The sequence below is a fragment of the Nematostella vectensis genome, chromosome 10, assembly GCF_932526225.1.
Source record: "Nematostella vectensis chromosome 10, jaNemVect1.1, whole genome shotgun sequence".
NCBI lineage: Eukaryota > Metazoa > Cnidaria > Anthozoa > Actiniaria > Edwardsiidae > Nematostella > Nematostella vectensis.
Window position 1 is genome coordinate 4,970,293 of NC_064043.1, and position 14,599 is coordinate 4,984,891.

The 14,599-nt window shown below is 38.0% G+C and overlaps 2 protein-coding genes across 2 annotated transcripts; both read left to right on the forward strand.

The window, feature by feature from the left end:
• The first annotated feature begins 84 nt into the window (after positions 1 to 84).
• On the forward strand, positions 85 to 11,842 carry LOC5506075 (myotubularin-related protein 6). The gene is made up of 16 exons (XM_032374400.2): positions 85 to 241; positions 1,321 to 1,434; positions 1,667 to 1,829; positions 2,057 to 2,214; positions 2,549 to 2,677; positions 3,104 to 3,238; positions 3,359 to 3,491; positions 3,593 to 3,705; positions 4,236 to 4,361; positions 4,828 to 4,877; positions 5,229 to 5,382; positions 5,598 to 5,644; positions 5,776 to 5,904; positions 6,901 to 7,027; positions 7,099 to 7,560; positions 11,081 to 11,842. Exons 1-16 carry the CDS (start codon positions 206 to 208, stop codon positions 11,216 to 11,218), a joined length of 2,214 nt encoding a protein of 737 aa, XP_032230291.1. The 5' UTR covers positions 85 to 205; the 3' UTR covers positions 11,219 to 11,842.
• A 775-nt stretch (positions 11,843 to 12,617) lies between these two features.
• LOC5506071 (queuosine salvage protein) lies at positions 12,618 to 14,554 on the forward strand. The gene is made up of 2 exons (XM_001626759.3): positions 12,618 to 13,048; positions 13,680 to 14,554. The coding sequence occupies exons 1-2, from the start codon at positions 12,716 to 12,718 to the stop codon at positions 14,388 to 14,390; spliced, it is 1,044 nt and encodes a 347-aa protein (XP_001626809.3). The 5' UTR covers positions 12,618 to 12,715; the 3' UTR covers positions 14,391 to 14,554.
• The last annotated feature ends 45 nt before the right edge of the window (positions 14,555 to 14,599 follow it).

A 14,599-nucleotide genomic window follows, 5' to 3' on the forward strand; every position in this document is an offset into this window, starting at 1 on the left:
TAATTTAGTTACAATACGAACGATTTGATTGGTTTTGCTATGCCGACCAATCACAAGTCATTTGAGAAAATGAACTTACATTACCCAGGGGTCCTTTCGGAGTGCTTGTGATCAAGATGGCGACGGGATCACGAAAGGGGGGTTCAGAAATAGCAAAATAGAACGAAATCTTGCCCTGGCAAGTTAAACTTTTAAGCTGAACAGTATGGCGCAAATAATGGACATCATACAAACTGCTAAGGTAAACTTTCTCGTTACTATTCGTCACACACGCAACACAGCAACTACTCCATACAGCCGGCATTTGAGTAACTCTGAGATTCCTTCCGGTTAATTGATATGCATATGTAATACAACAAGCGGGTGTAGGGTAGAACCATCACAACCTACCACCAAATTACTTCCCTACAGGGATGATTTGAGCTGTAAGTTTCCCATATTTAAATTTATTTTGTCTAATACAATAGCCTTCATGTAAAATACAGGTTGTATTACAGATCACTTGTTAACCTTTCTATTCTCTTGGACTTTGGAGCACTGGGGCATTCTACCCCATACCCCCCCCCCCCCCCCCCCCCCCCCCCCCGTTCATATGATACAGTGAACCACTTTTTAACCTTTCTATTCTGGATCATTGTTGTATTTCCCCCTGTTTGGATGAGATAACTTCTGTTCTATCTTAATACTGAGCCAGTTTCAGTTGTGGACCTGTAGGATCACACAGGATCAGTTTTCTCCTTGACTGCGCCATACTTGGTTTACCCTGTGATAAATACAGTGCTTTGTCCCCCTTTTCCTGGTATTGTCATCTCTCAACTTGTTGCTTGGAGTCCCCTCTGTTGTCTATCAGCTTTGGTTCGGAGGGGATGTGAAGCAGTTGGAAGTTTAGTTTTCAACTTCCTCCCTATTATTCTCTCACTTGAGGTCAGACCTGTTGTCTAACAGGACTGATCTGTGAGCTAGGAGGCATAGGGAGTTTTTTTTTCTTCCAGTTTTATTACTATAACGGTTGTCAATTCACACTCTGTTGTTTTTCACCCAGTGTGCTTTACATTCAAACAAATCTTACATCAGGCTTATTGTATTTAGGATCCCACAAGTCAGTATGAATTGGGCACTAATAATGTATTTGGCTAGCCAAACAAATGCAACAACATAGAGGGCAATGGGTTATTCTTCATGATTCTTAAACAGCCTATTTTGTTCAGTGGGAATTGCAAGAGGGACAAATAAAAAAATAATGAACTGATTGCTGTTATTAGTGATTTGTGAGCGTTAAAATTTGATCAGCCTGAATTTAATTGTGATCTCTCCATTTAGGTTGACCAAGTCCGACTTAAGACCAGATTTAGCAAGAAGGTTTCCAGGGGTACACTTTATCTAACTCCAACTCATCTTATTTTTGTGGATCCTGTTGGTGCAAAGGAGACTTGGGTGTGTATATTTTCTCAAATAAATCACAAGATAAAGTAAGAGCAGATCCAAGAGATTGCTATGTGCTTTATAACCGAAATTTTAGCTTCCAGTAAGTGCCCAGTTTAAATACATAAGTACCCCCCTCTCAAAAGCAGTTGATTCTTCAGATTTCTATCTTTTCACCGGACTAACAAAGTGGATACTACTGTTAGAATATTTGGTAATATTATTGCTTTTTCTGATCATTTAGATTCTTCACTCTCATATCCTGTCACTGGAGAAACTTCCACTGAATGCAGCTGGTTCCCCACTTCGCATCCGCTGCAAGACCTTCCAGAATGCAACACTCATTATTCCAAAAGAGAAGGAGTGTCACGACATCTACACTGCACTCCTATTCTTTTCAAATCGAGGTTTGTCATCACTTGGCAATGAGTGGATCTGAAGCTGACCTTTATCTCTTGCCATAGTCTTTTAATCCCAAAGTTTTCTTGGGGCCTTGCGGGTCAATGATGAGGCTCTTATGTTAGAATGTGCTGAAAACTATCCAAACAAAACAACAAATGTTAGTGTGATTGTGATAATGGGTAAACATTGAAATACTACACGTAAATATGCCAACTAAAAGTACTTTTTCCAGAAAAGCTGGAGGATCTTTATGCCTTCAGTTATTCACCACAAACGGAGAAGCTGACCCAATCTGCAGGATGGGCACTTTTTGATATTAAATCAGACTACACACGCATGGGGGTGCCATCTGACTTGTGGACTGCAACCCAGTTAAATAAAGACTATGAGGTTAGTACATGCTTGCTCCCCTAATGCGATTAAACACATGAATATCAGGACATCCCTCTCTTTCTGAGATTGAAATAATCTAACAAATCGTCAATGATTAGTGTCTCTATGCAGTCAGTGTTAATACATAACTGTACATACTGTAAAAAATTGCATTGCATTTCCATTGAATATGGCTCATGGATAAAACAACATTTAAACTTAGCCTTAGTTAGTATGCAGTGCATCTTCAGCCCCCCATTGTTACTGCCATGTACTATAGCCTTGGTCATAGTGATTTTGTCTCTCTGCCTTTACATCTACACTTGATCATATTAATTCTTTAATTTCCTAGTTGTGCGACACCTACCCAAATATCCTGTACGTTCCAAAGTCTGCAACAAAAGAAGTTTTGGTAGGCAGTTCAAGGTTCCGCAGTCGAGGTCGACTTCCAGTTCTCTCATTCTACCACAAAAGCACACAGGTAAAACCTGAAAAGAGCAATTAAAAAAAGTACTATTAGCTCATATATATTGCCATAGTATTCAAAGCATTTCCTTAAGGGATTTAAAAAAAAAATGCTAACTTTTTTTTTCAACTCAGTTGAGATCAAGGTATAACAGTTCTGACTAGCTTTGCATGGCTACAAAGTTTTGACAGATCTCACTACCGAAATGCTTTTTTTTAGCACCCTTGGTGTTCTTTTTTTAACAAAGGGGCTCACTTCATAACCTGTACACATCTTGGCATAGCTTGTACATACAGTACATACATACACGTCATGGTGTGTCGATTGGCATACATTGAGTAAAATAATGCCCCTGATATACTGAAGGTAGTCAGCCGCATGTATTTCATTTAGCTCTTTATGTGTTTTATGTCTAGGTTTGAGTACTTTTTTTTTTCATAGGCTGCAGTGTGCAGATGTAGTCAGCCACTTGGTGGATTCAAAGGACGATGCCCTGAAGATGAGCAAATGATCCAAGCTCTTTTAAACTCCAATCCAAACTCTAAGTTCATCTACATAGTGGACACCAGACCACGGGTGATTATAGCTAAAAATCTTAAACAAGTTTTTTCACTGTTATTAGGTTGCCTCCTTTGATTTCTATGTATCTAGCTTATGCACTAGCTAACTAAGTCAAGTTTTTTTACTCTCATTTAGCTGAATGCCCTTGCTAACAGAGCCGCTGGAAAAGGTTATGAGAGTGAAGACTTTTATGAGAATGTCAAATTCCAGTTTGTTGGAATTGAGAATATTCACGTCATGCGGCAGTCACTATTCAAGATGCTTGAAGGTACAGAATTTCCCTTTGATAACCACACTCCAAGGATTATCATCATACAGTTTATTTGAAGAGAGATGTTTAACTTAAAACTCCATGTCTGTGTGTTTCAGTTGTGGGGGAGAGCCCTAAGACTCCTGCTGGGGCATTTTATAGTGGACTGGAGGCAAGCAATTGGTTGAAGCATATCAAGAATATCCTGGATACATCTGTCTTTATTGCCAAGGTACAAAGAAAAGAATGCCAAAACCTCTAAACTAAGTATTTCTTTTTCTTACCCACATTCCCATTTCTGTTTAATACTTAGACAGTCTTTGGTATGCTTCTAGCTAACCAGTTGCATACATTACAACTGCACCTTATCTACAATGTATATTGTCAAATGGTGATGATAAATGTCACCTCTTTTAATCAGACTACCACCTGAAACAAAGCTCATAGTTTATTTGCTGTCTACGAGGAGGTGTTTTTCGTCTAATTTAGGTATTAGGTTTCTGAGTATGAAGTCTAATAAATAATGCAATGTCTATTTAATATAGATGTGTATGAAATCTTATCCACCTTTTATATGCAATAACAGAGCTGTAGCAGGCCATGTAAGATTAGGGAGAGGGGCACAATGTAGAAAAAATAAGAAAATAAAATATTGGGGGCTTAGCCATTGGGGGGGGGGGGAGGCACATGCCCCCAGTGCCCCACCTACTCATCTCTGAATAGTCTGTATGGTAATGCTGTGTTGCAAATGAAATTTCCCAGGCTGTGGCCATGGAGAAGGCCAGTGTTCTTGTACATTGTAGTGATGGTTGGGATAGAACTGCACAGACCTGCTCACTGGCTAGTATAATACTAGACCCCTACTACAGAACAATTCATGGCTTCCAAGTAAGTAACTTGTATATTGTTATTTTACATAGGTGTTGAAAGTTTATTACATATTTGTTCCTTTGTTATTTGGATGATTGGTAAATGATTTTTCTTATACCATGGGTTGAATTTTTAATGCATTTTTCGCTAACTTGCGGGTGCATGTTATGATATATTATTTTTGATCCATTAAATATTTTATATTGAGCTAAGATCTTTTTCCCTGTGTTTTATTTTAAAAGAATATAAAATATCAAGACGTTGCATTAACTAACAGCGTTAGATTCACATTTTCGGATGCTTACCACTTTTCTTTTCGTTGCATATCGTCAGTTTGACGGCCATGTTAACCAATGAGCTTCTTGGCGAAATTTATCACTTAAAATGAAATTTGCAAACAAATGCTCATATCTGTGAGAATTCAGAGTTATCTCATTTCATCCATAATTACGATTGGAACAGTAATGCTTTGTTTACACTACAGGTTTTGATTGAAAAAGAATGGTTATCATTTGGTCACAAGTTCACCGATCGGTATGTGCCTCCCCTTGCTTATTTTAAACAGTAAAAAATGTTTGCAACAATCACTTCTTATCGACCAGCATTCCCCAAGACTCAACAGAAATGCGTTTTACCCTCATAGAATAACCAAGGACACAACAATCATAATCTAAGAGATGCACTCCTTGTTTTATGAACTACATTCTTCTTTACATATCTGTAAAAACTATCTCGTATCTTTTTTTAATGATTCTGTGTGTTTATTTACTGATGTCACTGTCGGTTTATTTACTGATTACAGATGAATGTTCGTATTTATTTACTGATGACTCTGGCATGTTTCTTTACTTATTATTGTTTGCGCTTTTTGTATGCGTCTGTTAGATGTGGTCTTCTTCAGTCAGACCAGAAAGAGTTTTCGCCAGTTTTCCTGCAATTTTTGGAAAGTATATGGCAACTTCTGCAGCAGTTCCCGTTTTCATTCCAGTTCAACGAGAGGTTCTTACTGACGCTTCATGATCACGTCTATTCCTGCCAGGTACTCTGTCCATACAGTAGGCTAGGTTTCCAGCCGACGTGTTAGCCTGTGCTCCATGGTGCCAATGATGGCGGGCTCACACGAACGAGCTAAAAAAAATCGAGGCCTATCCATACAGTGAGCTGAAAGTGATTAAAGTAGAAAACAAGGAAATGAAAATAAACTTACTTGAAAATCAAATTACAGCTTATCTTACTTTTATTTATTTTTTGCAGTTTGGGACATTTCTTGGTAACTGCCAGAAAGAAAGAAGAGATCTAGGGTGAGTTTGAACTTGGATATTGCCGAGCCTCACCAGGTTTATGCATGCGCGACTGGTCTTTGTAGAGGTGAACAGCTTGTAAATTTCGTGTTACCATTTTTTTCGTGAAATTGAATCATAATGGTTTACAGACTCCCTAAAAGGACGTACTCATTGTGGGGATACATGTGGCAGAATATCAGTGACTATGCCAATCCGCTGTACAGAGAGGTCACGCAAGATGACGCGTTATGGCCGGATACCTCACCTCAAGCAATCAGGTATTGTAGTTATTCACCATGCACTATCAGGTATCGTAGTTACTTACCATGCACTATCTGGTATCGTAGTTACTCACCATGCACTATCTGGTATTGTAGTTACTTACCATGCACTATCGTAGTTACTCGCTATACACTATCTGGTATCGTAGTTACTCACCATGCACTATCTTGTATCGTAGTTACTCACCATGCACTAGCGTAGTTACTCAGCATGCACTATCTGGTATCGTAGTTAGTCACCAATGCACTATCTGGTATCGTAGTTACTCACCATGCACTATCTTGTATCGTAGTTAGTCACCAATGCACTATCTGGTATCGTAGTTACTCACCATGCACTATTTGGTATCGTAGTTACTCACCATGCACTATCAGGTATCGTAGTTACTCACCATACTATCGTAGTTACTCACCATGCACTATCGTAGTTACTCGCCATGCACTATCTGGTCTCGTAGTTACTCACCATGCACTATCAGGTATCGTAGTTACTCACCATGCACTAGCGTAGTTACTCACCATGCACTATCGTAGTTACTCACCATGCACTATCTTGTATCGTAGTTACTCACCATGCACTATCGTAGTTACTCACCATGCACTAGCGTAGTTACTCACCATGCACTATCGTAGTTACTCACCATGCACTATCGTAGTTACTCACCATGCACTATCGTAGTTACTCACCATGCACTATCGTATTACTCACCATGCACTATCGTAGTTACTCACCATTCACTATCGTAGTTACTCACCATGCACTATCTGGTATCGTAGTTACTCACCATGCACTATCAGGTATCGTAGTTACTCACCATACTATCGTAGTTACTCACCATGCACTATCAGGTATCGTAGTTACTCACCATGCACTATCAGGTATCGTAGTTACTCACCATGCACTATCTGGTATTGTAGTTACTCACCATTAACTATCTGGTATCTTCCTCCCATCCTGGTTGTGGTGAAAAATCTGAATTTGAGTAATTTCAGGTTTTGGCGCGCAATGTATAATCGATATGATAACGAGGTTCACCCAAGAGAGACCCTTTTGGACTCCACCAGTAGCATCATTGATCACAATGACTCACTGCAAGATCATGTCAAGCTCCTTGCGAAGGTAAAGGGTTTGTGGTGCCTAATGTGGCCATACAACTGTAGATCTTAGAGGTGTTGTTTCTTTTTTCTTAGCGTATTGAGTTGCTGAAGATGTTAAGGGAGCACTACTCTAACTCGCTAGAACCAAACGGGCAAGGTGTTGTTAACGAAAGCTCAGTCTCCGACAATAGTAAAAGCCGATACGAGGAGGTCGACATTGAGCCGGCAGAAACTAAGAATGAATCAGCTTTGGTTGACGAGAATGTACAGAACTTATCCGAGGACTTATCCGCTGAAAATAATGGGCAAAAGGAGCTCAGCCTTTCTGACAACGATACTATTAACGAATCAATATCTGTCGTTGCAAAGGAAGGAGAGACACAAAATCCATCACTGTGTGAGGATGAACACTTACAAAAAGCACTTAAAAGATATTGTCTGACTATGGATGATTTGCTAATGGAACTGCCGCCCATCGCTATCAAGTGGAAATCGGTCAGAGATGTTTCACAGTGTTCGACCTGCTCCTTGCCAATTGCTTTCCTTAGCCGAAAGGTAAGTACTTTTGGATTGTGGGTAGATGACTTCACTTCTGTCTTTATTCTATTGAATTATTTTGTCCGCGGCTATTTGTATCTTTGCCTTTTATCAATCGTGTGTCTGTCAAGAGGGTAGATGCCTAGGCTCCTTGTCCATTAATTTCTTTAGTTTGAACTTTCACTTTGTTTTCACCTATAAGCGTACACACATAAACAATTGAACTGATTTAGTATCAGTGAAAAGACGGACCATAAAAATAACAAAAAGTTATACCTGGTGGTCCTCCTTGTTGACATTTAAAATAGCGGAGTAGTTTTGTACGGATCATAGGCTACTAAGAAATGATTGTGATTGATAAAGACGGTAACTGCGGTGTCTGAGACCCCATGTCGATTGTTTCATCGATTGTCCAATGTCATTGTACGAAAGAGAACTGTAACTCCACTTGTACAGCCTGTTTCAATAATGGTGTATTGTCAATAGAGGGCTTTATTTCAACTCGTAGTATCACTCTTTAGTTAGGGCTTTATTTTAACTCGTAGTATCACTCTTTAGTTAGGGCTTTATTTTAACTCGTAGTATCACTCTTTGAGTTAGGGCTTTATTTCAACTCGTAGTATCACTCTTTGAGTCAGGGCTTTATTTCAACTCGTAGTATCACTCTTTGAGTTAGGGCTTTATATCAACTCATAGTATCACTCTTTGAGTTAGGGCTTTATTTCAACTCGTAGTATCACTCTTTGAGTCAGGGCTTTATTTCAACTCGTAGTATCACTCTTTGAGTTAGGGCTTTATATCAACTCGTAGTATCACTCTTTAGTTAGGGCTTTATTTCAACTCGTAGTATCACTCTTTGAGTTAGGGCTTTATATCAACTCGTAGTATCACTCTTTGAGTTAGGGCTTTATTTCAACTCGTAGTATCACTCTTTGAGTTAGGGCTTTATTTCAACTCGTAGTATCACTCTTTAGTTAGAGTTTAGAGTTTGGGCTTTATATCAACTCGTAGTATTACTCTTTGAGTTAGGGCTTTATATCAACTCGTAGTATCACTCTTTGAGTTAGGGCTTTATTTCAACTCGTAGTATCACTCTTTGAGTTAGGGCTTTATTTCAACTCGTAGTATCACTCTTTGAGTAAGGGCTTTATATCAACTCGTAGTATCAATCTTTGAGTTAGGGCTTTATTTCAACTCGTAGTATCACTCTTTGAGTTAGGGCTTTATTTCAACTCGTAGTATCACTCTTTGAGTTAGGGCTTTATATCAACTCGTAGTATCACTCTTTGAGTTAGGGCTTTATTTCAACTCGTAGTATCACTCTTTGAGTTAGGGCTTTATTTCAACTCGTAGTATCACTCTTTGAGTTAGGGCTTTATATCAACTCGTAGTATCTCTCTTTGAGTTAGGGCTTAATTTCAACTCGTAGTATCGCTGTTTAGGTTGCGGTGTCGTATCAGTACAGGGCTTTTAAAATTCTGTTAGTTGCACTACTGAGTTGACTTTATGTTTTCCAGCGGGCGCGGTAGCAGATACTGCATTCTGATTGGTTTAAAAGAGGGTGTTTTTTCAATTTGTACGCTTGTCAAACAAGTGGCAACAGGACAAAGAGAAAGGGGGGAGTTATTTTTCTTGTATTGAGAAAAAGTGTGACCGAGGTCGGAAAAATACTGAAGATAAAAACTAAAACAGCCGGTTATAACATTGTGTATTTCTGCTTATTGTATCACTGTTTCAATATGATGTAGTGTTTAAGAAGGACTGTATTTCTGCTTATTGTATCACTGTTTCAATATGATGTAGTGTTTAAGAAGGACTGTATTTCTGCTTATTGTATCACTGTTTCAATATGATGTAGTGTTTAAGAAGGACTGTATTTCTGCTTGTAGTATCACTGTTTCAATATGATGTAGTGTTTAAGAAGGACTGTATTTCTGCTTATTGTATCACTGTTTCAATATGATGTAGTGTTTAAGAAGGACTGTATTTCTGCTTGTAGTATCACTGTTTCAATATGATGTAGTGTTTAAGAAGGACTGTATTTCTGCTTATTGTATCACTGTTTCAATATGATGTAGTGTTTAAGAAGGACTGTATTTCTGCTTGTTGTATCACTGTTTCAATATGATGTAGTGTTTAAGAAGGACTGTATTTCTGCTTATTGTATCACTGTTTCAATATGATGTAGTGTTTAAGAAGGACTGTATTTCTGCTTGTTGTATCACTGTTTCAATATGATGTAGTGTTTAAGAAGGACTGTCTTTCTGCTTATTGTATCACTGTTTCAATATGATGTAGTGTTTAAGAAGGACTGTATTTCTGCTTGTTGTATCACTGTTTCAATATGATGTAGTGTTTAAGAAGGACTGTATTTCTGCTTGTTGTATCACTGTTTCAATATGATGTAGTGTTTAAGAAGGACTGTATTTCTGCTTGTAGTACCATTGTTTCAATATGATGTAGTGTTTAAGAAGGACTGTATTTCTGCTTGTTTTATCACTGTTTCAATATGATGTAGTGTTTAAGAAGGACTGTATTTCTGCTTGTAGTATCACTGTTTCAATATGATGTAGTGTTTAAGAAGGACTGTATTTCTGCTTATTGTATCACTGTTTCAATACGATGTAGTGTTTAAGAAGGACTGTATTTCTGCTTATTGTATCACTGTTTCAATATGATGTAGTGTTTAAGAAGGACTGTATTTCTGCTTATTGTATCACTGTTTCAATATGATGTAGTGTTTAAGAAGGACTGTATTTCTGCTTGTAGTATCACTGTTTCAATATGATGTAGTGTTTAAGAAGGACTGTATTTCTGCTTATTGTATCACTGTTTCAATACGATGTAGTGTTTAAGAAGGACTGTATTTCTGCTTATTGTATCACTGTTTCAATATGATGTAGTGTTTAAGAAGGACTGTATTTCTGCTTATTGTATCACTGTTTCAATATGATGTAGTGTTTAAGAAGGACTGTATTTCTGCTTGTAGTATCACTGTTTCAATATGATGTAGTGTTTAAGAAGGACTGTATTTCTGCTTATTGTATCACTGTTTCAATATGATGTAGTGTTTAAGAAGGACTGTATTTCTGCTTGTAGTATCACTGTTTGAATATGATGTAGTGTTTAAGAAGGACTGTATTTCTGCTTATTGTATCACTGTTTCAATTGATGTAGTGTTTAAGAAGGACTGTATTTCTGCTTGTTGTATCACTGTTTCAATATGATGTAGTGTTTAAGAAGGACTGTATTTCTGCTTATTGTATCACTGTTTCAATATGATGTAGTGTTTAAGAAGGACTGTATTTCTGCTTATTGTATCACTGTTTCAATATGATGTAGTGTTTAAGAAGGACTGTATTTCTGCTTGTTGTATCACTGTTTCAATATGATGTAGTGTTTAAGAAGGACTGTATTTCTGCTTATTGTATCACTGTTTCAATATGATGTAGTGTTTAAGAAGGACTGTATTTCTGCTTGTTGTATCACTGTTTCAATATGATGTAGTGTTTAAGAAGGACTGTATTTCTGCTTGTAGTACCATTGTTGGAATTGTGGAGAAGTGTTCTGTCGCCGCTGCATTGAGAGACAGTGCTCGTTACCAGCCCACTACTCGGAGAACACGGTTCCTGTCTGCAAACAGTGCTACAAGAGAATACAACATAACGAAATATAAGGCTGGCGTCAACTTGGCACGTGCAGGATAGGTGAAATTGTGGCGACAGCTTAAGCTGCTTCTCGAAAATAAATAGTTTTACACGATTTTGTTCACCTCGGCTCATATCGCCGTCTGCTCAACTTTGCACTTCAACGAGGAAAATGCTATCTTTAATGATTGGATTTTAAGGTTACGGCACACGTAAGAAATCAAGAAATATCGAAAACTGTTTTCCGGCAAAATTAATTTGTCTAGGTGATTATCTCATATCAAGAGAGCATGAAAATTTTTTAACTTAGTCCTATTTCTAGTAGATCATATTCGGCAACCCCTGCGCGTTGCTCGTTTTGATGAAAATGAAAAGAAACCGTAAAGTTTTTGAATGATGAAAGCAAGAGTTCACTCCTACAAGGTTGAAACGTAATTTGTTTGTTGTATGGCAAAATTAATTTAAAAAAGGAAGAAAAATAAAAACATTCATACGTTATAGTGATACGTGGGTTTGGATTCAAATTCGAAATCTGAATAGTTATAGAAATGTTTAGAAAATACTGTAGACGCTGCAGTACAAACCAGTCTACACAGCCCTAGGTCTGTCTAATTAAAAACATTATGACAAGTTAATAAAATACATGAATCCGACTTTTTGAGTTCCACTGTATATTGGCGTCTGCCACCACATGCTCGCGCAACCCGTCTCTGTGAAGCTTGCTTGCGTTTTAAAAAAATCCCTCCCCCCCCCCCCCCCCCCCCTCTACCCCTAATACAGCTCGACCAAAACGTAAAGGCTGCGTAAAAAACCTTCATGACTTGACATGGCTCTCCGCAAATATCCCAGCGAATATGGCCCGAGTATCAGGCCCTTTTATTGTTCCCTTTGTCCCCAATGTACCTATTTCAATAAACGTTTACTGCAAATGGTAACCTGGGTACTAGAGTCTCCAGACTTTTCTCGTCCAGTGACGCTCAGCCCACGGGCTGTAGAATAATTTGACTCCGAAATGAAGTCAAATGTCTTGTTAGTGTTGAATAAGCACGTATTCCTACTTTAACTGGATATATTGTCTTGGTTTTGTTCCTGCAGCGAGCTCTGTCCCTACGCGCTTGCGACCTGTGCTCAGCCAAAATGCCGCGACTAGCGCTCGGTATGCAAATGGTATATAAAAATTATTTCGTAAGAAAAGATGATGACTCTGACCATTAGATAAGGCAAAGGTAGTCGATTTTCACGATACTTCACAAAGGTAATTAAAATGAACACTTACAACAGCTGGATGAGTCTGGTGTGTTTTTATTGTGAATTTCTTACATCCTCAAAACCACAAACTGTGAGAATTGGCTCCCTGTGGAATTTAAATGAAGCAGAATACGACACACTAGGAAGTAAGTTACATGAAGTACCTATTTCGGGGTATGACCGCTTTGCGTCCCGGTACCTCAGCCCTCAGCCTTATTTCACTCCGAAATGTCCAACCAAGTGATGCTCCCTCGAGAATCCGGCAGTTTTACTCCGAAATGTCCAACCAAGTGATGCTCCCTCGAGAATCCGGCAGTTTTATTGCTTCTCACAGCAAAGATGTCAGTCTTTGCGAAGAAGGGATCTCTAGAGCTTCAGAAATAGTCTTCAAATCGCTTAAGTCCAATGCATACAGTTATAAGACTTGGAAAGATCACGAGTTGCATCCAAAGGAGATGTCAAAGGCGACTGTTGACTGGATATTTGTGCTAGACACACTGAACTTCTCATTTTGGGTTGACGACGGACTAGAGCCATGGACTATAAGGCATAAGGGAAAAGACTTTCAAGGTTACTGGGCTTTATGCGCTGGAATTAATCGAGCTATAGAGGTATTATTTTTATATTATTATTTATATTATTTTGATATGTTTCCAGGGCCGTAGCAGAGGGTGGGGCACTGGGGGCACGTGTACCCCAAATACTTTAAAAAATTATAAGAAAATGACCAGTAGGGGTGTGGCTGTGCCCCCTAATCTTTTTGTAATTCTTCTGTATCATGCCCCCCCCCCCCCCCCCAATATTTCAAGGCCTGCTATGGCACTATATAAGCCATTACCTATAAAATAACCAGGAGATCCGGTCTTGCCCATCACCGTGAGAAAAATCTTATTTAATGTTTTTAAGATATATTTTTAAAGTTTTTTTGAGTATATTGTTCTTTTTGTTTTGAGAAAAGTATGTTTAATCGAAATAAGTAATTTAAAAAAAAATTTGAATATAAGTTATTTTCTAAAGATAGTATGCAGTCAAAGGTATCAAGAAATGATAGTACTTGATGATCCTTCAATAAGCAATGAAAAGTTCTTTGAAATGAAACATGATTGTACCTAGTCAGTTGTATCCTAGCTTTCTGACAATACTTTGTGATCTCATGTCCGGTCCTTGCCCAATGCTATATTTAGATTGGCAATTTTAGTGTGCTAACTTAGGGTAAAAGTGTGATTTTTTTTTCCTTTTCAGGAAGGGATCCACCTTACAAGCCCATCATACTACCGTAACATCACTATAGATGACCTCAAACACATTTTCAGATCAGAAACCTCGACTGAAATGCCACTTCTGGAGGAAAGAGCAAAAAATCTAAGAGAAACAGGAAATATCCTTGCACAAACCTTCCAAAACTCATTTGCACACATGATTTTATTAGCTAATAAGAGTGCAAAACTTCTTCTTTCCATGGTTATAAACAATTTTGATTGTTTTCGTGATGATGGAGATTTTTGCAACCAAAAGGTTTCGTTTTATAAACGAGCACAAATTCTTATTGCTGATACATGGGCATGTTTTGAAGGCAAAGGTTTTGGTGAATTTCCTGACATAGATTTTCTTACAATGTTTGCTGACTACAAAGTTCCTCAAGGACTTTACGATCTTGGTGTCCTGCAGTTTTCTGAAGCCCTAAAACAAAAGCTGGTCACTGGACAGCTAATACCTCATGGTGACCAGCTTGAAATGGAGATAAGAGGGAACTCCATATGGGCTGTCGAAAAGATCTATCTGGCAGTCAAACTAAAGGCCAAAAAGTCACCAGAGTTCTCGAATATGGATTCTCTTGAATTAGCCCAATATCTAAATTCTGTAATAATAGATTTTTATTTGTGGGATTTTTCAAAGAATGTAGAAGCAAGAGCAAGTATTCCATGCCACAAGACAAGAACAATATTTTATTAACCAAAATGCTATGGAAAGGTTATTCCAGGACAAATGTAAATTAATTTGAATATTTTTGGCTTTTATTTTCACGTGATTATTAAAAAAGTGTGTTGATTGGATCAGAAAAATACTTTCAAATACTATCCTTTATATTGACATATGTATTAAAAATGTGTATTTGATTTTGTTTTGATTCTTTTATTTGTGCTTGTGTACACGGTAAAGTC

Bases quoted from the DNA above. Each gene is read 5' to 3' on its own strand.
- LOC5506075 (XM_032374400.2), top strand. From the start codon at position 206: ATGGCGCAAATAATGGACATCATACAAACTGCTAAG. The intron at 242-1,320 runs GTAAACTTTCTC...CTCTCCATTTAG, and splicing joins ACATCATACAAACTGCTAAG to GTTGACCAAGTCCGACTTAA. The intron at 4,362-4,827 runs GTAAGTAACTTG...TTTACACTACAG, and splicing joins GAACAATTCATGGCTTCCAA to GTTTTGATTGAAAAAGAATG.
- LOC5506071 (XM_001626759.3), top strand. From the start codon at position 12,716: ATGTCCAACCAAGTGATGCTCCCTCGAGAATCCGGCAGTTTTATTGCT. The intron at 13,049-13,679 runs GTATTATTTTTA...TTTCCTTTTCAG, and splicing joins GAATTAATCGAGCTATAGAG to GAAGGGATCCACCTTACAAG.